Below are 23444 nucleotides of genomic sequence, written 5' to 3' on the forward strand. Positions count from 1 at the left end.
AGGGTCCTATCACAGGAAGTGGGTGCAACCTTCCCCCTCCAGGGTCCTATCACAGGAAGTGGGTGCTACATTCTCCCTTCCAGGGTTACACCACAGGAAGTGGGTGCAACCTTCCCCCTCCAGGGTCCTATCACAGGAAGTGGGTGCAACCTTCCCCCTCCAGGGTCCTATCACAGGAAGTGGGTGCTACATTCTCCCTTCCAGGGTTACACCACAGGAAGTGGGTGCAACCTTCCCCCTCCAGGGTCATACAACAGGAAGTGGGTACAACGTCTCTCTAGGGTCAAACAACAGGCGCAACCCCCCTCTAGGGTAATACCACAGGAAGTGTGTGCATCCCTCCCCCCTCTAGGGTTATGCCACAGAAAGTGGGTGCAACCTCCCCCTCCAGGGTCATACAACAGGAAGTAGGTGCAACATCCCTCTAGGGTCATACAATAGGCGCAACCCCCCTCTAGGGTAATACCACAGGAAGTGGGTGTACCCCTCCCCCCTCTAGGGTCATGCCACAGAAAGTGGGTGCAACCCGCCTCTAAGGTCATACCACAGGTAGCACGTACAACCTCTCCCCTCCAAGGTCATACCAAAGGAAGCGGGTGCAACCCTCCTCTAGGGTCATACCTCAAGAAGCAGATGCAACCCCCCGCTAGGGTTATACCACAGGAAGCAACCTTCCCCCCACTAGGTTCATGCCACAGAAGCGTGTGCAACCCCCACAGGGTCATACTACAGGAAGCGGATGCAACCCCCTGCTAGGGTTATACCACAGGAAGCAACCTTCCCCCCACTAGGTTCATGCCATGCAACCCCCCTCAAGGGTCATACAACAGGCGCAACCCTCCTCTAGGGTAATACCACAGGAAGTGGGTTCAACCCCCTCCTGCGTACACCACATGAAGTGGGTGCAAACCCCCCTCCTGCGTATACCACATGAAGTGGGTGCAAAACCCCCTCCTGCGTACACCACATGAAGTGGGTGCAAAGCCCCTCCTGCATACACCACATGAAGTGGGTGCAAAACCCCCCTTCCACTCTGCTTTTTTTCCTGGATCAGTCATTGCAAGCAGTGAATTATTTTAACTCAAAAGAAAACAAATCTCAACCCATTCTAAATTTCCAAATGCAGGTAGTAGGTGATCTTTACAAGCAGGCCAGGACTAGACATCAACAATCTGGCGTAGAAAGACAAAGTACTAATTTTTCAACTTCTGGATCAAGTTAGCCAACATTGTTTGGATTATTCAAGCACTATTACTCGCCCATGAACCTCACAACTGATTTGTTTGTAAGTCTTTCTATTATCCACCGTTCAAACAGGCTCTGATAGTATTACATTACTGTCCTTTTTTCATAGCCTTCCATTAAGTACCTTCAGGTGTTTTTTTTTCATCGCATTCTATTTTTAACCTTGGTTAGATTACTCATACTGTTCTGTATATGATAAATAATAAAGTGACCCATGGAACAAAAAAAAAAAATTTTTTTTCAATCATTTAGCTCTTTCATGACTAAAAGACCAAAAATTGTAATCAAAATTGATATCTTTTTTTTTCAATCTTATTTTTCAAACTTTACAAACATATATTATGCTGTGTGTGATATGTCATTTTGTCAATAATAGCATGTACTTCATCTTAATAAACCTAAACACATTTCTGACATATTTGCTTTACAGAATTGTTGAGCAAATTGCTGCTATCTAAGGAGGAGTAATAGTGCTGAATAAATCGCATACCCATCATCCAATGAAATATTGGAAAAACCATGCATGGTCGGCCCAGGGCATGCCAATTGTTCCTGAGATAAGACACATCAGTTCGGAATGTGTCCACCATGAAGTTGGTGTCTTGAACCAGGTAATAGGCCTGTTGATCTAGAAACTAGGAAGCAAAACAACAGGGACGACTTCATTAAAATGTGTTTTTTTTTTAGTCCTAACTTAGAGACTTCTAATTTGGGCAGAAAACAAGTGATTATATCAGGGCACAGTGCCAGAATTCTTCTTGGTTGAAAACCTCAAGATGAGGGTATCATCTGGCTAAGAAAAACAGTATGATAATTAAACAACAAGCAAATATGGTAAGCCACACTCATGTCAGTTAAATCAACCTTGGATATCACACCAACACACTTCATTCTCATGCATTGCTTAATTGGTGAGTGATGAGATGGGCAGAGTCCTCTCCTCACAACCAAGATTCTAACCTGGGCACCAAATATTTCTTATAAAGCTGGATCTCTCTTTAGATAATAAATACATGGATTTTCTCACAAATTTAATTCTTTGATATTACACTTAATAAATGTGTATTATTTTATAAAAACTGGGAGAATACCAATCTGCAAAACTACAAAACTTGGCTTTGATAATAACAAACATGGAACACTGGGGAAGAAGAATTCAGTGCAGAATTTCAATGACAAAATCACAATTTGAGAAAAGAGAGACCTGATTCAAAACTGATCTAATTTTAGAATTTTAATTAAATGCTTTCTACATTTCAGTTTTGAGATGAAAACTAAGCCAATTCATGTAATAAGCATCCTCTCCAGTGGGTCTTATTCTTCAAATTGTCTGATAAAAAATAAAATTTTGGGCACATATATAATGACAGTAGACCACCAGCCACAGCTCTATCATTACATAATCACTTTGTCAATCACTGATATATACAACTGCAATTTTTGGCTCATTTAACTTCATGCAATTTTTATGAAGATTTTCATCAACACTGAATGTTGTCCTCTACCCAGGTTTGGAGAAGGGGAAGTGTGATAGCATCAATTTTATACAACATTGGGAAAAATAAATAAATCACAATCAAATCAATCATCTAAAAATGACAGACACCAGTACAGGCAGGAAGAATCTGTGCATGCTGGAAATAAACTTCTAAATGACTAAACTGTGCTACAACATTGCTGTTCCATATACATACTAGCTTTGGTACAATCTCACTGTTTCTATAGGAAAATCTTTACTAAAATCCATAAATTTGGGACAACAGCCAAACAGCTTCAAATCTGCTATAAATTCTCTAAAGATACAATCGTGAAATTTTGGTCAATTAATTTGTAATTCAATGTTTTTACAACAAATCTTGAAATTCAGGTACGTTTTTCTATTTGTAATTCCATGTTTTTACAACAAATCTTGAAATTCAGGTATGTTTTTCTATTTGTAATTCCATGTTTTGTTCATCATATCTCACCATACCAAAGAAAGCTGGCAATGTTATATGGCGAGTATGAACACTTTCAACAAATAGCCACTCCAAGCCAAAAGCTTTATTGTGGGACTATACATATCTTTTTATCCAAGCTGCTAATTCCCTCCAAGGCTATTAGATATATATGGTTAAGGCACAGCAATGTTAGGCCATATCAGACCATATTGCAAACTTTCAAAGGAAAGATGGATCACAAGGAAGACAACATCTGGGACATGCAAAATAAGCTGACTGAAAGCATGAAATGATAACAAAATATGATCAATACACAGGACAGGTGAAGGGGCTAGCTATGGATACACCAATGGTAAGAATGTGCCTATAGACTGGTTTATTGAAATACACAGGACAGGTGAAGGGGCTAGCTATGGATACACCAAAGGTAAGAATGTGCCTATAGACTGGTTTATTGAAATAAACTCTGGGGAAAAAAACATTAATTTAGGGCAATATTTGAAAAAAACTTTTGTCCATTTATTCTATGAGTATACTTTAGTAAGTATTACTTCCACTGCCCTGAGAATTATCAGATGCCTGGCAAAACATCAACCTTAATATGAGCAGTTATAATCAAAGGAGATCAAGTTCAGTGTATTAAAGATGAATTATCTTATATAGATCATTTTAAAAGAAAGTTAAAATGTAAATCACTGAATTTAGGGATATCAAGAATGTTATCAGTCTTCATGACCAAAAAACTTATGTGAAATTGATGTATCATCATCACTGTCTTTGGCCTTGGTCAGAATGGCGGCAGCAGCAACATTCTTAGAACAGTTGCCTCTGTCTCATTAGTATTTAATTTGTTTACAGGCCAGTATCATTTGTGATGGTGACGGAATAGGTAACATTTGGTTACAGGCCAGTATCATTTGTGATGGTGACGGAATAGGTAACATTTGGTTACAGGCCAGTATCATTTGTGATGGTGACGGAATAGGTAACATTTGGTTACAGGCCAGTATCATTTGTGATGGTGACGGAATAGGTAACATTTGGTTACAGGCCAGTATCATTTGTGATGGTGACGGAATAGGTAACATTTGGTTACAGGCCAGTATCATTTGTGATGGTGACGGAATAGGTAACATTTGGTTACAGGCCAGTATCATTTGTGATGGTGACGGAATAGGTAACATTTGGTTACAGGCCAGTATCATTTGTGATGGTGACGGAATAGGTAACATTTGGTTACAGGCCAGTATCATTTGTGATGGTGACGGAATAGGTAACATTTGGTTACAGGCCAGTATCATTTGTGATGGTGACGGAATAGGTAACATTTGGTTACAGGCCAGTATCATTTGTGATGGTGACGGAATAGGTAACATTTGGTTACAGGCCAGTATCATTTGTGATGGTGACGGAATAGGTAACATTTGGTTACAGGCCAGTATCATTTGTGATGGTGACGGAATAGGTAATATTTGGTTACAGGCCAGTATCATTTGTATAGTGATAAAAAAGGTTATATTTGATTTGCCACTGCTAGGCTTCCCACCAGATGGTGCCTAAAATATTAGCTTCAAGACTGGCTGGTCTTCTGGTTTAAAGAGAGAAAACACATATTACATGATGTATTGTAGAGAGAGTTCATATGTCATGGATTATCATTAAAAGAGAAGATACTTCAAATAAAGTACTATAGGCATATTCCACCAGAGATGTTTCAAAATACTGAACCTAACCTAGCATATTGTGAGTGACTTGGAAAATAAAAGTTGGTCTTCCCAACATGCTCCAGTTTGTACTAAGGTAGTCGACTTCTGTGCGGAAAATATCCAGCAACAACTCGTTGTCTAATGCCAGGTAAAACTGGAGCTGATCCATGAACTGCAAGAGTAAGAAAACAGTGAACATTCAGTAAGACTGCATCAAAGTCCACTGGAGTCTCTAGTTGTCCCCCCAGCAGGTACTAGCTGGAGTCTCCAGTGCTCCCCCCCCCCCCGGCAGGTACTAGCTGGAGTCTCCAGTGGTCCCCCCAGCAGGTGCTAGCTGGAGTCTATAGCTGGGTTTTCTAGTTGAGTTATGGGCAACATAGTAACATGAAAAGAGATGCATTTTAGCAACTTTTTTTCTTCTTTATAATGGGGAAAATAATTATCAAATTTTAACAAACACAAAAAAAATCAACTTGACAATGAAAAATGCAAGCATGTACATAAAACAGGCTAAACTTAAATTAAAACTCATTTGTAGAGAGGTTGATGGCATTATGGTCATTTGGCCTTTTCTACATCATATTCAGTCAAGTATCTGGTAGGAGTTTTGATTATAAAAATAGTCTGTTACAGTGTCCTATGACAAAGATAGTCTGCTAAAACAAATAAGACAAGTTAGCAAATCAATAATATTTTACATTAAGATTAAAACTTTCATCTATCCAAAGTTACATCAAAATAATGCAATAAATCATTAAAGAACTTCCTTTAATTTTTTCATACTGACAATTTTACTCCATCAAAAAACAAAGTATCTAAAAGTAGTATATAAAATTGTTCAGGGTTTCATTCTATCAATAAGCCATTTTAGTGATGAACTATTCTCTTACCTGTGGCATGAAGGCATAAATATGGTCTCCAAGACGATACAGTTTACTGGTTGCTAGGAGACCAACTTCAGAGGAAGGTCTGCCAGTCAAGCCCAACTTCTTATTCTTTCCTGAAATTACAAAAGATATGAAATGTACCAATAAAATCCAAATAAAAACATATCAATGACAAGTTTACCTTCTCAATGGGAGTCATCCATAATCTTCCCAATGTCTCACTACGTAATGTAAAATCAAAGAAAAATTTACCAATTTGGAAGAGAGTGAGATCAGACATAACTGAAGACTTGGGAATCTATGACATAAACTTACTCACCTTACAAAGAATACACATGACTGAGTACCCTAGCTGGGTGGACCTGTATGGGTGACACCTGTCCTATAGTCTATCACATTAACTTACTCACCTAACAAAGAATACACATGACTGAGTAGGCTAGCTGGGTGGACCTGTATGGGTGACACCTGTCCTATAGTCTATCACATTACCTTACTCACCTAACAAAGAATACACATGACTGAGTACCCTAGCTGGGTGGACCTGTATGGGTGACACCTGTCCTATAGTCTGGACATGGAGGTCGTGTTCAGCCAGCCTCTCCTGGATGATAAAATCCTCGGCCAGAATGACCACTTGGACGACCAGGTCTGGTTTGGGGAGAGTGACCAGCCGACGATTTAGAGGGTCCAGTTCACCAGGGGTCAGGAAGTTCTGAAATGATAGGTTGTGATGTAAACTTTGTATTTGTATTTAGAGGGTCCAGTTCACCAGGGGTCAGGAAGTTCTGAAATGATAGGTTGTGATGTAAACTTTGTATTTTTATTTAGAGGGTCCAGTTCATCAGGAGTCAGGAAGTTCTGAAATGATAGGTTGTGATGTAAACTTTGTATTTGTATTTAGAGGGTCCAGTTCACCAGGAGTCAGGAAGTTCTGAAATGATAGGTTGTGATGTAAACTTTGTATTTTTATTTAGAGGGTCCAGTTCACCAGGGGTCAGGAAGTTCTGAAATGATAGGTTGTGATGTAAACTTTGTATTTTTATTTAGAGGGTCCAGTTCATCAGGAGTCAGGAAGTTCTGAAATGATAGGTTGTGATGTAAACTTTGTATTTGTATTTAGAGGGTCCAGTTCACCAGGAGTCAGGAAGTTCTGAAATGATAGGTTGTGATGTAAACTTTGTATTTTTATTTAGAGGGTCCAGTTCATCAGGAGTCAGGAAGTTCTGAAATGATAGGTTGGGATGTAAACTTTGTATTTGTATTTAGAGGGTCCAGTTCACCAGGAGTCAGGAAGTTCTGAAATGATAGGTTGTGATGTAAACTTTGTATTTTTATTTAGAGGGTCCAGTTCATCAGGAGTCAGGAAGTTCTGAAATGATAGGTTGTGATGTAAACTTTGTATTTGTATTTAGAGGGTCCAGTTCATCAGGAGTCAGGAAGTTCTGAAATGATAGGTTGTGATGTAAACTTTGTATTTTTATTTAGAGGGTCCAGTTCATCAGGTGTCAGGAAGTTCTGAAATGATAGGTTGTGATGTAAACTTTGTATTTGTATTTAGAGGGTCCAGTTCATCAGGAGTCAGGAAGTTCTGAAATGATAGGTTGGGATGTAAACTTTGTATTTGTATTTAGAGGGTCCAGTTCATCAGGAGTCAGGAAGTTCTGAAATGATAGGTTGTGATGTAAACTTTGTATTTGTATTTAGAGGGTCCAGTTCATCAGGAGTCAGGAAGTTCTGAAATGATAGGTTGTGATGTAAACTTTGTATTTTTATTTAGAGGGTCCAGTTCATCAGGAGTCAGGAAGTTCTGAAATGATAGGTTGGGATGTAAACTTTGTATTTGTGATCCCTTCCTAAATATTAAGTGTAATAAATGATAACAATATTTACATCAATTCCCCATGTTGATCTTTTGTGGTAACAATTAGACAATAATGAACAGCACTGAACTGTCTGCAGCAAACATGACCACCACAGGTATTGGTAATTTAATTTTATATGATAGCACTTTATCTTCAAATTATTTTCACTTGCTCTTCTTCACTTCAGTCTAAACATCACTTACCTCCATCAGAAGTCTCCCCAGTATATACAGTGACTGTCCCCACCTATGGGGCACCTGTCCTACTATCTTTCTCTCCTGGCTGTGGGGTTTCTTATACTCTGCATCCACTTTGTCTGCTGGCACCAAGTAGGACTCTGGCATACACAGAATACCATCTGGCTGACGGACCATAATACGGTCTAGAGCATCTCGATATTTATCAACCTGTCAGTGAAAAAATAGTATAACATATATTTATACTGTGCAGCTTTTGAACTAGGGAAATTTAAATAAATGTTAAAGAACCTAATGCCTTATGCCAACTTAACAACTGACTAACCCGTTTGGTTTACATTATATAACCCATCTAGGATGAGGTAGACTAACCTGTGCTTGGTTTTCATTATATAACCCATCTAGGATGAGGTAGACTAACCTGTGCTTGGTTTTCATTATATAACCCATCTAGGATGAGGTAGACTAACCTGTGCTTGGTTTTCATTATATAACCCATCTAGGATGAGGTAGACTAACCTGTGCTTGGTTTTCATTATATAACCCATCTAGGATGAGGTAGACTAACCTGTGCTTGGTTTTCATTATATAACCCATCTAGGATGAGGTAGACTAACCTGTGCTTGGTTTACATTATATAACCCATCTAGGATGAGGTAGACTAACCTGTGCTTGGTTTTCATTATATAACCCATCTAGGATGAGGTAGACTAACCTGTGCTTGATTTTCATTATATAACCCATCTAGGATGAGGTAGACTAACCTGTGCTTGGTTTTCATTATATAACCCATCTAGGATGAGGTAGACTAACCTGTGCTTGGTTTTCATTATATAACCCATCTAGGATGAGGTAGACCAACCTGTGCTTGGTTTTCATTATATAACCCATCTAGGATGAGGTAGACTAACCTGTGCTTGGTTTTCATTATATAACCCATCTAGGATGAGGTAGACTAACCTGTGCTTGGTTTTCATTATATAACCCATCTAGGATGAGGTAGACTAACCTGTGCTTGGTTTCCATTAAACAACCCATCTAGGATGAGGTAAGCAAAGAACATTGGCCATTCACATTCTATGTGCTCAAACACCTTCAGCTCCCAGGGCTCATAGTGCAGACGGTTTGGATCCTGCAACAAATATGGTTCCAGTCCATCAGCAAGTAAGTGGCAAACCATGTAAGTAATGCAATATATCTACATAAACAACATATATGACATGACATGGAGGGTCAAGTGAGTTGACTGTGTTAGGTGAGACAGATGACTGTGTTAGATGAGACAGGTATGGGGTTTAAACCAGCAATTGTGTTGGAGATGACTCAGATGACTGCTAATTGTGATGAATGTGAGATGATTGTGTTAGGTGTGACAGCTGCTGTGACTGCCAATTGTGCAAAAATGTAAGTTGTGATTACATTAGGTGTGACAGCACTGACAACACCATAGATGTCTATGTAAAGTCTGTCCCCCTCTTTTTAAAGCATAAGCCATCATAAATCAACACTTGAAGAGTAAAATGAATAGGAAATATGATTGTCTTCTGTGTGTTTTCCTATATTTCAACTTACACTAATCAATCAAGGTACGTGGTTAAGAACACATCTGTGCATATAATTTATGTGAGATAGAGGATTTGACTTAGAACAACATTTGTACATTGATTCTTTTTTAAGCACCAGAGAGCAAAAGTCACAATGAACAGTGTCACACTATATTATATAGACATCAATGCATGTAGTTAGAAGCTCTGGGGATGTATTTCACATGACAGTTGAACAGTTGCAGCTCATTCAGAAAGCTACACACAATTATTACTTAGACTTAGGGTTCAACAAGTTGTGAGAATAAAAATTGATAACTGTCATGATTCTTCATTTTTTACTTGCTTAACAAAAAAAAAATAATGCATTTCATAAATAATCACTGGTAAATAATTGTTAAACATCAAGGAAGTGGATAATAAAACTTACAACAAATACTTAACAAATACATAAATTCAATGCAGCCCTCATGTTATCACACCACATCATTACTTGATAAGAAAGCAATGTAGCACATGTCACATACTCCTACAACATTCAGCAAGCTTACACAGACAAAGTGAAACAAGATATGGACTTAAACACTTCTATTAACTGGAGTAGGCAAGTAGTTAAATACTGAAATATAGCAAAAATAACAAAAATTAGTTCCTCTAAAAATTAAATTAAAATTTCATAACATTGTCCTAGTTAGATATCAATTAATAATAAAAACTGATGACAAAAAAACTACTTTAACTGTAAATTTAAGTACTAAAATAAATATGAAAAATGAAGAAAATAATTTGAACTTGATTAAAATCTACGATTCAGAAGCAGTGTGCACTGCAAGCCAGAGCACAGCAGCTGCAGCTCTTTATATCTAGATAAATGACACAGCCAAAGGTAGGACAGAGATCATGCATAGCTATGCCTCCTGGTGAAGAAATATCCCTCCTCCCTTTTTTCAAAAAAAAGGAGGCAAAGATCCTTTTCCAACTTGCTTCAAAAAGGCAATGAAAAGCTGAAGCCAAAATCTCACAGAACCCAGCTGCCAGGAATGTCCAACCTGGTTAGGGAAACTTTGAGCACACTTCAAAGTATTCCAAATTCAGGGAAGCCATCCCAGTCTAGAGGAAAGCCATCCCAGTTTGGAGAGAAGCCATCCCAGTCTGGAGGGAAGCCATCCCAGTCTAGAGGGAAGCCATCCCAGTCTAGAGGAAAGCCATCCCAGTTTGGAGAGAAGCCATCCCAGTCTGGAGGGAAGCCATCCCAGTCTAGAGGGAAGCCATCCCAGTTTGGAGAGAAGCCATCCCAGTCTGGAGGGAAGCCATCCCAGTCTGGGCTCCAAAGTCAAAGCCTTGACTTTATACTGCACACAGCAGTTAATACACACATACCACGTTCCTCATACACACATACCACATGTTCCTCATACACACATACCATGTTCCTCATACACACATACCACATGGTCCTCATACACACATACCATGTTCCTCATACACACATACCATGGTCCTCATACACACATACCACATGGTCCTCATACACACATACCACGTTCCTCATACACACATACCATGTTCCTCATACACACATACCATGTTCCTCATACACACATACCACATGTTCCTCATACACACATACCACATGTTCCTCATACGCACATAACACATGTTCCTCATACGCACATACCACATGTTCCTCATACACACATACCATATGTTCCTCATACACACATACCATATGTTCCTGATACACACATACCATGTTCCTTATACACACATACCACATGTTCCTCATACACACATACCACATGTTCCTCATATACATATACCACGTTCCTCACACACACATACCATGTTCCTCATACACACATACCATGTTCCTCATACACACATACCACATGTTCCTCATACACACATACCACATGTTCCTCACACACATATACCATGTTCCTCACACACACATACCACATGTTCCTCATACACACATACCATGTTCCTCACACACACATACCATGTTCCTCATACACACATACCATGTTCCTCAAACACACATACCACGTTCCTCATACACACATACCACGTTCCTCATACACACATACCATGTTCCTCATACACGCATACCACGTTCCTCATACACACATACCACGTTCCTCATACACACATACCACATGTTCCTCATACACACATACGATGTTCCTCATACACACATACCACCTTCCTCATACACACATACCACGTTCCTCATACACACATACCACGTTCCTCATACACACATACCATGTTCCTCATACACACATACCACGTTCCTCATACACACATACCATGTTCCTCATACACACATACCATGTTCCTCATACACGCATACCATGTTCCTCATACACACATACCACGTTCCTCATACACACATACCACATGTTCCTCATACACACATACCATGTTCCTCATACACACATACCATGTTCCTCATACACACATACCATGTTCCTCACACACACATACCACATGTTCCTCACACACACATACCATGTTCCTCACACACACATACCACATGTTCCTCATACACACATACTATGTTCCTCATACACACATACCATGTTCCTCACACACACATACCATGTTCCTCACACACACATACCACATGTTCCTCACACACACATATCTACTTTATATCTTAGTGCACTCATACAGTGACACAAACTGTTGAACATATAGAAATTTAAAGTTTAGAAATCCAATGATAAAGCTTATAACATTACTCCATATTCCACTTCATATTGATCAAGGTCCTCTTCACTAGATTGGAACTGTTTCTTCACATTCAAGTTGCAGGCAGCCACATTGGGTGAGGTTGGTGGGGTGCCTGGGGTCAGATCATCATCAGAATGGATTAAAATATGCTGCTCCTTTAACTCAGGTTTGAGACTCTTGGTAGCTTTTTCTTTGTGTAATCCATAACCAGAAGTCACTTCACTATAACTGCCGCTATTTGTCAAACGTGAGTCTTTAGGGTGCAGTAGAGGAGGGGTACAAGGATGAAATAGTATATTTGTACTCTTGCTTCCATAGCTGGGTACCCTTCTCTCCAGAAGGCTAGGAACAGTCTCCCCCAGATTAAATGAACTGCTCAATTTCTTATCTTCATCACATGATTCTCTGGGATTTGGACAACTCACAAGAGTGGGAGCCCCATAACATGGTCTATGGTTTGCCATCATATCTTCATCACATGATTCTCTGGGATTTGGACTACTCACAAGAGTGGGAGCCCCATGATATGTTCTATGGTTTGCTATCTTGGGCTCAACAAGTGAAGTATCAAAGTCATGAGATGTTGACTTCACAGGTTCACTAGTTCTGTTTGTAAATATTCTATCAATACTGGAGTTATCACCTTTGATAAAGGACGGATCTGAGTGGGACAGTCTACAAACTGTGTTATTTGCACTATCAGCCAATTTTGACCCGCTGTATGTCTGCCCATCACAGCAAGTGCCATGTGAGGAGCCACCTTTGTTGGCTGTTTGTGCATCTCTGGACAGACAGACTGAATCACTGGGGATACCTTGGTAAATTGGCTTCTTTCTTTCTCCAGTGCCTGTCATTTCACACTCTGGGGGAATTATTTTGATGAGGGGAGGATTACAACTTTGAGTCTGACTAGTGTAGTCATAATCTCCAATTTTCTGTAATGAGAGCTTGCTTTTTTGTCTGGATCTCCAGTTTAAATCTGGTGCTGACAGACATCGAGGTGTTCCTGATACTGAGCTACTGGCCAAGGTGGGCGGGCTATTGGCCAAGGTGGGCGGGCTATTGGCCAAGGCGGGTGGTCTACTAGCCAAGGTGGGTGGCCTATTGGGTGAGGTAGGCGGGCTATTGGCCAAGGTGGGTGGGCTATTGGGTTCAGAGGAAATGTCTGACAGGTGAGATGAAGAAAACATGGTAGAGAGCTGAAATACTTTCTGTACAGGATCTTTTGGAACAGGTGCCCATTTTAGAGCCAGGTTATCAGACATGGAGGTGAGATACTGTGTGTAGTCAAGCCTGCCTTTTAGGTCAGGGCGACGCCGACATTCATCTACAACCATATCATGTAAGGAGTCACCAAAAGATTCTTCTGCATTTAATTCTAGTTTCCCTTCCTGGACCAACTTTGCCTCTAACTTCCAAATTTCTGTCCTCAATTTCTGACTCTCCTGGGTCTCTTCCTCCTCCTCATCTGTCTCAGATACAATGCTATATTTCCTCAAATTTTTCACAGTCTCCGAGTTGATAGTCTTCTGCAAGTACTGCCCAAGTCCTATCTGTTCATAGCCAGGCTGGGCACTCTTGCTGGAAGACCTCTTGAAACATGGCTTTTCTTTTATTGTGGCATTCTCCTCTAGCTGAGGAGTAGACATGATAATACTGCCATGCTGGTCACTCATGCTATCCACCACACTGTGGTCTAGACTGACCCTGTGCTTTAGACATACCTCTTTTGCTGTCCTGTACCCATCTCTTATAAACCTGGCAAAGCCATAGTGACCCTGGACAAAGAAAAAAAAGGTTTGCCATTAATGTCCATTTTATATTCCTTCACTGGTAAAATATTTTTGCTCAGCACAAATTAAAAAGATAACAACTGATTTATTATAAAAATGAGTTATTAAGAATATTTTGCTATACAGCACAGCTGACAAAATGTATGAAGACCTCATAGTTTGTTTCATTGCTAAACAGCTCGTAAAAATTGATGACATGAAAAGCAGGCATATAAAAATAAAGAAGATAACATAAATATGATAATAAGTTGTAAATAAAATGCATATCTTTTTAAATTCTTTTATTAGTCAGGAATGATTATCAACCAGAAGAAAACAAACTTAATTATCACAAATGGTTGCATATAGGATCATGGATATATAAGGCTGCCTGGTTAAGGTAATGAACTGTGAACTGCATAGATATTTAAGGTAATGAACTGTGAACTGCATAGATATTTAAGGTATTGAACTGTGAACTGCATAGATATTTAAGGTAATGAACTGTGAACTGCATAGATATTTAAGGTATTGAACTGTGAACTGCATAGACATTTAAGGTAATGAACTGTGAACTGCATAGATATTTAAGGTAATGAACTGTGAACTGCATAGATATTTAAGGTATTGAACTGTGAACTGCATAGATATTTAAGGTAATGAACTGTGAACTGCATAGATATTTAAGGTAATGAACTGTGAACTGCATAGATATTTAAGGTATTGAACTGTGAACTGCATAGACATTTAAGGTAATGAACTGTGAACTGCATAGATATTTAAGGTAATGAACTGTGAACTGCATAGATATTTAAGGTAATGAACTGTGAACTGCATAGATATTTAAGGTAATGAACTGTGAACTGCATAGATATTTAAGGTAATGAACTGTGAACTGCATAGATATTTAAGCAAAGACATCCATTGGAATTCACATAAAAGAAAAATGTCAAACATTTTGAAGTAAAGACACAACAAAAATGATGTTGAGACAAATATGCAGTAAAGAACCAAGTGATGAAGTTTTTCTTAATATCAAGTATGCTGCATGGTTGTGAGGCTTGAGCCAATAATAGCACTCAAGGTGTCTTGGTGACCTTTACACAAAATATTAAGTCTCTATTTGTTGTAAATGGAACCACATAAATCATGTCTTTTAAAACTTGGACTGATAAGCACAGAGGTCTGTGTTATGCTCCTATTTCACACACACCACAAATCCCACGAATCGCCATGAATTGACAAATTTCAGGATTCATGGTTGAATCGTATTCAGTTTGTGAAGTTCTTAACAGATTCGTATATATTCGTAGTCAGTTCTTGAAATTCTTGACCAACAAGAATTCGTGGCAAAAACTTTGATGGCCCTATTTCACTCAGACCATGAATCCCACGAATCGCCAGGAATTAAATATATTTATTTTTCAAGGAGATATCAATAGCTATGATGAAATAGACAAAGTCCCGAGCATAGAAAGGGTAAAAAATGGGAACAAAAAAAATGTCAGTTATATTCAGAAACTAAAGCCATGTTCAGCATAAGTGACATATAGAATTTTCAGACAATTTTCTCTGGTGCAAACTAACCTCCAGCTTATCAACAATGGTTTTCTTGGTGAGGTCCACCAGCTCTTGGTCATCTATGGAGAAAGCAGGGAAACTGACAATACTGATCAACCCAGCATCTACTTCCTGAAATACACAGTAATATAGTAAGTTAAAGGATTTTATCCTGAAATACACATTAAATTACAAATCTTTATCCTTTTAGGTTCCAACAATATTATTGCTTCTGATGATAAAAAAATTAACACATGCAAGATTTGTTTTTCTAATTATTCATACGCATTTGTCAGCCATAATCTATCATGAAAGTCATGTCTTTTTTAGTGTAAAAAACACTGAGATACAGTTAACAATAAGTATAAAAGTGACTGATGGGAGAAAAATAATTTTTAGAAAAAATTTTATTAGTTTTCACAAAGATGTAGTCAGCCTTGGTATAATTGATCTAAATCAGTCCAATTAAAGTTATGTGTCTAATTCACATTTTGCTGTGTATTATATCTACCTTTGAATTAGATTCTCTGGGCAGCATTGACTGTAATATAGCCTGAAAACATACAAAGCAAAATATCCACTTGTTCCCAAGGTTAGCTTTGATAAGAATAAAGTATATATTAATTAGATTCTCTGGGCAGCATTGACTGTAATATAGCCTGAAAACATACAAAGCAAAATATCCACTTGTTCCCAAAGTTAGCTTTGATAAGAATAAAGTATATATTAATTAGATTCTCTGGGCAGCATTGACTGTAATATAGCCTGAAAACATACAAAGCAAAATATCCACTTGTTCCCAAGGTTAGCTTTGATAAGAATAATGTATATATTAATTAGATTCTCTGGGCAGCATTGACTGTAATATAGCCTGAAAACATACAAAGCAAAATATCCACTTGTTCCCAAGGTTAGCTTTGATAAGAATAATGTATATATTAATTAGGGCAGCATTGACTGTAATATAGCCTGAAAACATACAAAGCAAAATATCCACTTGTTCCCAAGGTTAGCTTTGATAAGAATAATGTATATATTAATTAGATTCTCTGGGCAGCATTGACTGTAATATAGCCTGAAAACATACAAAGCAAAATATCCACTTGTTCCCAAGGTTAGCTTTGATAAGAATAATGTATATATTAATTAGGGCAGCATTGACTGTAATATAGCCTGAAAACATACAAAGCAAAATATCCACTTGTTCCCAAGGTTAGCTTTGATAAGAATAAAGTATATATTAATTAGATTCTCTGGGCAGCATTGACTGTAATATAGCCTGAAAACATACAAAGCAAAATATCCACTTGTTCCCAAGGTTAGCTTTGATAAGAATAATGTATATATTAATTAGATTCTCTGGGCAGCATTGACTGTAATATAGCCTGAAAACATACAAAGCAAAATATCCACTTGTTCCCAAAGTTAGCTTTGATCAGTATAAAGTATATATTAATTAGTGCTTGCCTTGGGGCTAGTTGGTGAGTTCCATATCTACAACATAAAACAGCATTCATTCAAGTTACTCATAAATACTCACATTATCACATGAATCACGACACTGTTTTATGAGTTCAGGTATCAGCAGTAGAAAATCTAGTCAATCTGAGACACACCTGCCTTCCTACCTGACACTGTTTTATGTATACCAGACTGTCTTCCTACCTGTCACTGTTTTATGTATACTGGACTGTCTTCCTACCTGTCACTGTTTTATGTATACTGGACTGTCTTCCTACCTGTCACTGTTTTATGTATACCGGACTGTCTTCCTACCTGTCACTGTTTTATGTATACTGTACTGTCTTCCTACCTGTCACTGTTTTATGTATACTGGACTGTCTTCCTACCTGTCACTGTTTTATGTATACTGGACTGTCTTCCTACCTGTCACTGTTTTATGTATACTGGACTGTCTTCCTACCTGACACTGTTTTATGTATACTGGACTGTCTTCCTACCTGTAATGTTTTATGTATACTGGACTGTCTTCCTACCTGTCACTGTTTTATGTATACTGGACTGTCTTCCTACCTGTCACTGTTTTATGTATACTGGACTGTCTTCCTACCTGTCACTGTTTTATGTATACTGTACTGTCTTCCTACCTGTCACTGTTTTATGTATACTGGACTGTCTTCCTACCTGACACTGTTTTATGTATACTGGACTGTCTTCCTACCTGTCACTGTTTTATGTATACTGGACTGTCTTCCTACCTGACACTGTTTTATGTATACTGGACTGTCTTGCTACCTGACACTGTTTTATGTATACTGGACTGTCTTCCTACCTGTAATGTTTTATGTATACTGGACTGTCTTCCTACCTGACACTGTTTTATGTATACCAGACTGTCTTCCTACCTGTCACTGTTTTATGTATACTGGACTGTCTTCCTACCTGTCACTGTTTTATGTATACTGGACTGTCTTCCTACCTGTCACTGTTTTATGTATACCGGACTGTCTTCCTACCTGTCACTGTTTTATGTATACTGTACTGTCTTCCTACCTGTCACTGTTTTATGTATACTGGACTGTCTTCCTACCTGTCACTGTTTTATGTATACTGGACTGTCTTCCTACCTGTCACTGTTTTATGTATACTGGACTGTCTTCCTACCTGACACTGTTTTATGTATACTGGACTGTCTTCCTACCTGTAATGTTTTATGTATACTGGACTGTCTTCCTACCTGTCACTGTTTTATGTATACTGGACTGTCTTCCTACCTGTCACTGTTTTATGTATACTGGACTGTCTTCCTACCTGTCACTGTTTTATGTATACTGTACTGTCTTCCTACCTGTCACTGTTTTATGTATACTGGACTGTCTTCCTACCTGACACTGTTTTATGTATACTGGACTGTCTTCCTACCTGTCACTGTTTTATGTATACTGGACTGTCTTCCTACCTGACACTGTTTTATGTATACTGGACTGTCTTGCTACCTGACACTGTTTTATGTATACTGGACTGTCTTCCTACCTGTAATGTTTTATGTATACTGGACTGTCTTCCTACCTGACACTGTTTTATGTATACTGTACTGTCTTCCTACCTGTAATGTTTTATGTATACTGGACTGTCTTCCTACCTGACACTGTTTTATGTATACTGGACTGTCTTCCTACCTGTAATGTTTTATGTATACTGTACTGTCTTCCTACCTGTCACTGTTTTATGTATACTGTACTGTCTTCCTACCTGTCACTGTTTTATGTATACTGTACTGTCTTCCTACCTGTAATGTTTTATGTATACTGGACTGTCTTCCTACATGACACTGTTTTATGTATACTGGACTGTTTTCCTACCTGACACTGTTTTACGTATACTGGACTGTCTTCCTACCTGTCACTGTTTTACGTATACTGGACTGTCTTCCTACCTGTCACTGTTTTACGTATACTGTACTGTCTTCCTACCTGTCACTGTTTTATGTATACTGGACTGTCTTCCTACCTGACACTGTTTTATGTATACTGTACTGTCTTCCTACCTGACACTGTTTTATGTATACTGGACTGTCTTCCTACCTGACACTGTTTTATGTATACTGGACTGTCTTCCTACCTGTAATGTTTTATGTATACTGGACTGTCTTCCTACCTGACACTGTTTTATGTATACTGGACTGTCTTCCTACCTGTCACTGTTTTATGTATACTGGACTGTCTTCCTACCTGACACTGTTTTATGTATACTGTACTGTCTTCCTACCTGTAATGTTTTATGTATACTGGACTGTCTTCCTACCTGTCACTGTTTTATGTATACTGGACTGTCTTCCTACCTGACACTGTTTTATGTATACTGGACTGTCTTCCTACCTGTAATGTTTTATGTATACTGTACTGTCTTCCTACCTGTAATGTTTTATGTATACTGGACTGTCTTCCTACCTGACACTGTTTTATGTATACTGGACTGTCTTCCTACCTGTAATGTTTTATGTATACTGTACTGTCTTCCTACCTGTAATGTTTTATGTATACTGGACTGTCTTCCTACCTGTAATGTTTTATGTATACTGGACTGTCTTCCTACCTGACACTGTTTTATGTATACTGGACTGTCTTCCTACCTGTAATGTTTTATGTATACTGGACTGTCTTCCTACCTGACACTGTTTTATGTATACTGGACTGTCTTCCTACCTGTCACTGTTTTATGTATACTGGACTGTCTTCCTACCTGACACTGTTTTATGTATACTGTACTGTCTTCCTACCTGTAATGTTTTATGTATACTGGACTGTCTTCCTACCTGTCACTGTTTTATGTATACTGGACTGTCTTCCTACCTGACACTGTTTTATGTATACTGGACTGTCTTCCTACCTGTCACTGTTTTATGTATACTGGACTGTCTTCCTACCTGTCACTGTTTTATGTATACTGTACTGTCTTCCTACCTGACACTGTTTTATGTATACTGGACTGTCTTCCTACCTGACACTGTTTTATGTATACTGGACTGTCTTCCTACCTGTCACTGTTTTATGTATACTGGACTGTCTTCCTACCTGTCACTGTTTTATGTATACTGTACTGTCTTCCTACCTGTCACTGTTTTATGTATACTGGACTGTCTTCCTACCTGTCACTGTTTTATGTATACTGTACTGTCTTCCTACCTGTCACTGGTTTATGTATACTGGACTGTCTTCCTACCTGACACTGTTTTATGTATACTGGACTGTCTTCCTACCTGACACCGTTTTATGTATACTGGACTGTCTTCCTACCTGACACTGTTTTATGTATACTGGACTGTCTTCCTACCTGTAATGTTTTATGTATACTGTACTGTCTTCCTACCTGACACTGTTTTATGTATACTGGACTGTCTTCCTACCTGACACTGTTTTATGTATACTGGACTGTCTTCCTACCTGACACTGTTTTATGTATACTGGACTGTCTTCCTACCTGTAATGTTTTATGTATACTGGACTGTCTTCCTACCTGACACTGTTTTATGTATACTGGACTGTCTTCCTACCTGTAATGTTTTATGTATACTGTACTGTCTTCCTACCTGACACTGTTTTATGTATACTGGACTGTCTTCCTACCTGACACTGTTTTATGTATACTGGACTGTCTTCCTACCTGACACTGTTTTATGTATACTGGACTGTCTTCCTACCTGTAATGTTTTATGTATACTGGACTGTCTTCCTACCTGACACTGTTTTATGTATACTGGACTGTCTTCCTACCTGACACTGTTTTATGTATACTGGACTGTCTTCCTACCTGACACTGTTTTATGTATACTGGACTGTCTTCCTACCTGACACTGTTGAGACTCATCAGCCAGGACGTGGATCACTGACTCTGGACCTCCGCGGGCACCAAACAAGTCCAGCTCATTAATGGCCTCCAGTGCGGCCTAAAGAGAAGAGGAACATAATATACATAAATTGACTCAGACTTCAATAACACAACAAAACAAAAAAAAAAGTTGATCATCTCAAAGAGATGCTTTCATTTATCAAATACCAAAATATAATGAGAAACAAGATTTACAGGACTGATAAAACAAGGCAACACCTTCAACCAATGTGAAAACAGCCAATACTGGAAATATCAGTTCAATAAAGTCAGAATAATGTTATCAGTTTCAGAGCTATGCTAACATCTACCTACCTTTGCCATGCCAATAGAGGATGAGTTCAGTTCTGGCAGACCATGGTTGGTTTTGTCTCCTCTTTCCCATATTCCATAATCCTAAATTGACATAATCATGCTTTGTTATAAATTCAATTTCCTCTCAATAGGCTTCTCTTCTTCCTACTCCTACAAAGACATATCTTGGTTTTCTTTGAATTCTACATCGTGGGTTTTTATTCTAATTTGCAGCACATGCACTGTTTTTTATTACTATTCTATGTAAACTTCCTTGAAACCTGGTGCAGTTTAAAAATCAAGTTTGCTACCAAATCATAATAAAGGATACAAAGAATGAACTGCAGCACACTTTGTGATGCAACTATGTTTTCCTCAGCTAACTTTTAGCTGATTTACTTCACTTACTGGTATTCTGTAAGCAGCTTCAATATAAAATACCAGATTCTGAACAAAGGCCACTTCATCTAATGTAAATATCAGCTGTAGACCTAAAAACAAACATGGAACTTGGAACACTTCAATTTTAACATGAAAATTGTAAAAAAAAAAAAATGTAATGCATTTTTCATGAGCAATATATAGTCTTCTCATAACAATAACATATAAAAACAATTTCTTAAAGCAAATAATCAATAAATACATTTAAGCTTCACTTCTCACCTTGGAGCTGGTGAGAGCAAATAAGTTATTTATTTGGGGCATTCCATTTCCTCTTTTGTAACATCTTTTCCCCTTCATAACTCCTTCTTCTCCACATAAGATCAATTACATAAAACTTATACATCTCTTTATTGCCATTAAAAATTAAGATTGCACCTCACCTTAATGTTTACTAGAGAAGTACAAAGGGTATTAATATTTGGGGGGATATATACTATGAACTGGAGAAGACAAATTAATATTTGGAGCGATATATATACTGTGAACTCCCTGTAGCTTTAAAACAAGGTGTTACAGTATCAACATGTTGTAGTGTGTTCTGACCTGAGGCAGTCATCTCTGCCAGACACAGTAAATACAAAGATGTGGCATCAATCTGCAGGTGCCCCCACTGCCCATCCCCCACACATGTAGCTCCAGTACACGCATCATATTTAGCATGTAATGCATCCCTGGGATTTTGAGTCTTCTTAAATGTTTCCAACTTGTCCACTTGCTTCATCATGCAGCTGAGGAGACCGCGCATCAATTTCACAACACTCTATAAGATAATTAGTGTATATAAAGGCCTTACAATTAGTGTTGGTAAATATTATATTATACCATCAAAATAAAATACCTTATAAAAATTGCAGCAAATTTCATATATCTTTGAAAAGCATCAAACTGGACAAAAGTGAAATAAAAAGATTTTGAATAAAACAAAATCATGGTAAACGTTTTGCTGAGACTGTGCAGTCCTTACCTGTTCCAGTTCATATGCTTTAGCTCTGTCTTCATCCATGTTGGCTTGCTTCTTATATGCCAATGCCAGGCCCCAGACACAGAGAATGGAGTAGAGATTGTCGCGTACCCAGGCATGATTCGAGTTATTTCCAGGAAGGAGACCTGTCACTGGATTCTGAAATTTATAACAATCAAGGTCCTTTATTCAGGGCCCGAGGGCATGATTAGAATTATTCCAAGGAAGAAGACCTTTCACAAGACCAATGACCCTTTTGGATCAATGACCGTTCAGACCAATGAACCATAGGTTTAACCACACACAGCCAATAGATATCAGGACAATTTCCACCTGATGATACCCACACCCATTCCAACAGAATATATATTTATATTCAAAAATAAAGCATAGAGTAAAAAGTTCAAATCTTTCTTCTACTGTATGACTTTTTCTTAGTGTGATGATGCACCTCAACAATAAATTTCATTAAACAATTCATTTTCATGGAGTACAAGTACAGAAAATTTCAGAAATAGAAGTACAAAAAAATTTATGAAAAATCTAATCAAAGTATATCTCCAGGTAAAGTGGGGTAAACAAATGATCTCGCACTTCCAGATAATCCTTTGATGAATTAAATGTTACTATACTTTTAATTGCTTCAGTATTTCTGCCCTTGATTAAGTAAGTCTTGCATCAAGGTGCATCTCTGGGGAGAGGTGGGGTAAACAGATTTTCTCACTTAAATACAGGTATCCCTTTCTTATCTGCCAGTATTAATTCCTTGACTACGGTAATATGCCAAATGATTTGACCAAGATTAATTAATTAATTTTATGGAAATATCATTTTGATCAAATTGATTAAAATATAGCAATGTAAACCTTTGATATCGTCGGATTGTTTGGGGCATCTGCCAAAACGTCCATCTTACCGGAAGTATTGCATTCTACCCAAAG

General features: G+C 38.2%; 1 protein-coding gene across 15 annotated transcripts in view; it reads right to left on the reverse strand.

The window, feature by feature from the left end:
* Positions 1 to 23444, reverse strand: part of LOC106150757 (putative phosphorylase b kinase regulatory subunit alpha) — a 57975-nt gene that overhangs the window by 31854 nt on the left and 2677 nt on the right. For 5 of the 15 annotated variants that reach the window (XM_087009077.1, XM_087009075.1, XM_087009071.1 and 2 more), the window contains exons 1-6: positions 12132 to 13840; positions 8850 to 8972; positions 7847 to 8050; positions 6280 to 6493; positions 5782 to 5891; positions 1736 to 1880 (exon numbers count right to left, since the gene is read on the reverse strand). In XM_087009077.1, coding sequence (XP_086865203.1) covers positions 1736 to 1880; positions 5782 to 5891; positions 6280 to 6493; positions 7847 to 8050; positions 8850 to 8972; positions 12132 to 13799 — 2464 coding nt within the window. In that variant the 5' untranslated portion in view covers positions 13800 to 13840. The other 10 variants (XM_087009076.1, XM_087009074.1, XM_087009069.1 and 7 more) reach the window with 5 other exon arrangements.

This window comes from Lingula anatina, chromosome 3, assembly GCF_051362555.1.
Source record: "Lingula anatina isolate TDL-2025a chromosome 3, LinAna3.0, whole genome shotgun sequence".
Classification (NCBI taxonomy): domain Eukaryota; kingdom Metazoa; phylum Brachiopoda; class Lingulata; order Lingulida; family Lingulidae; genus Lingula; species Lingula anatina.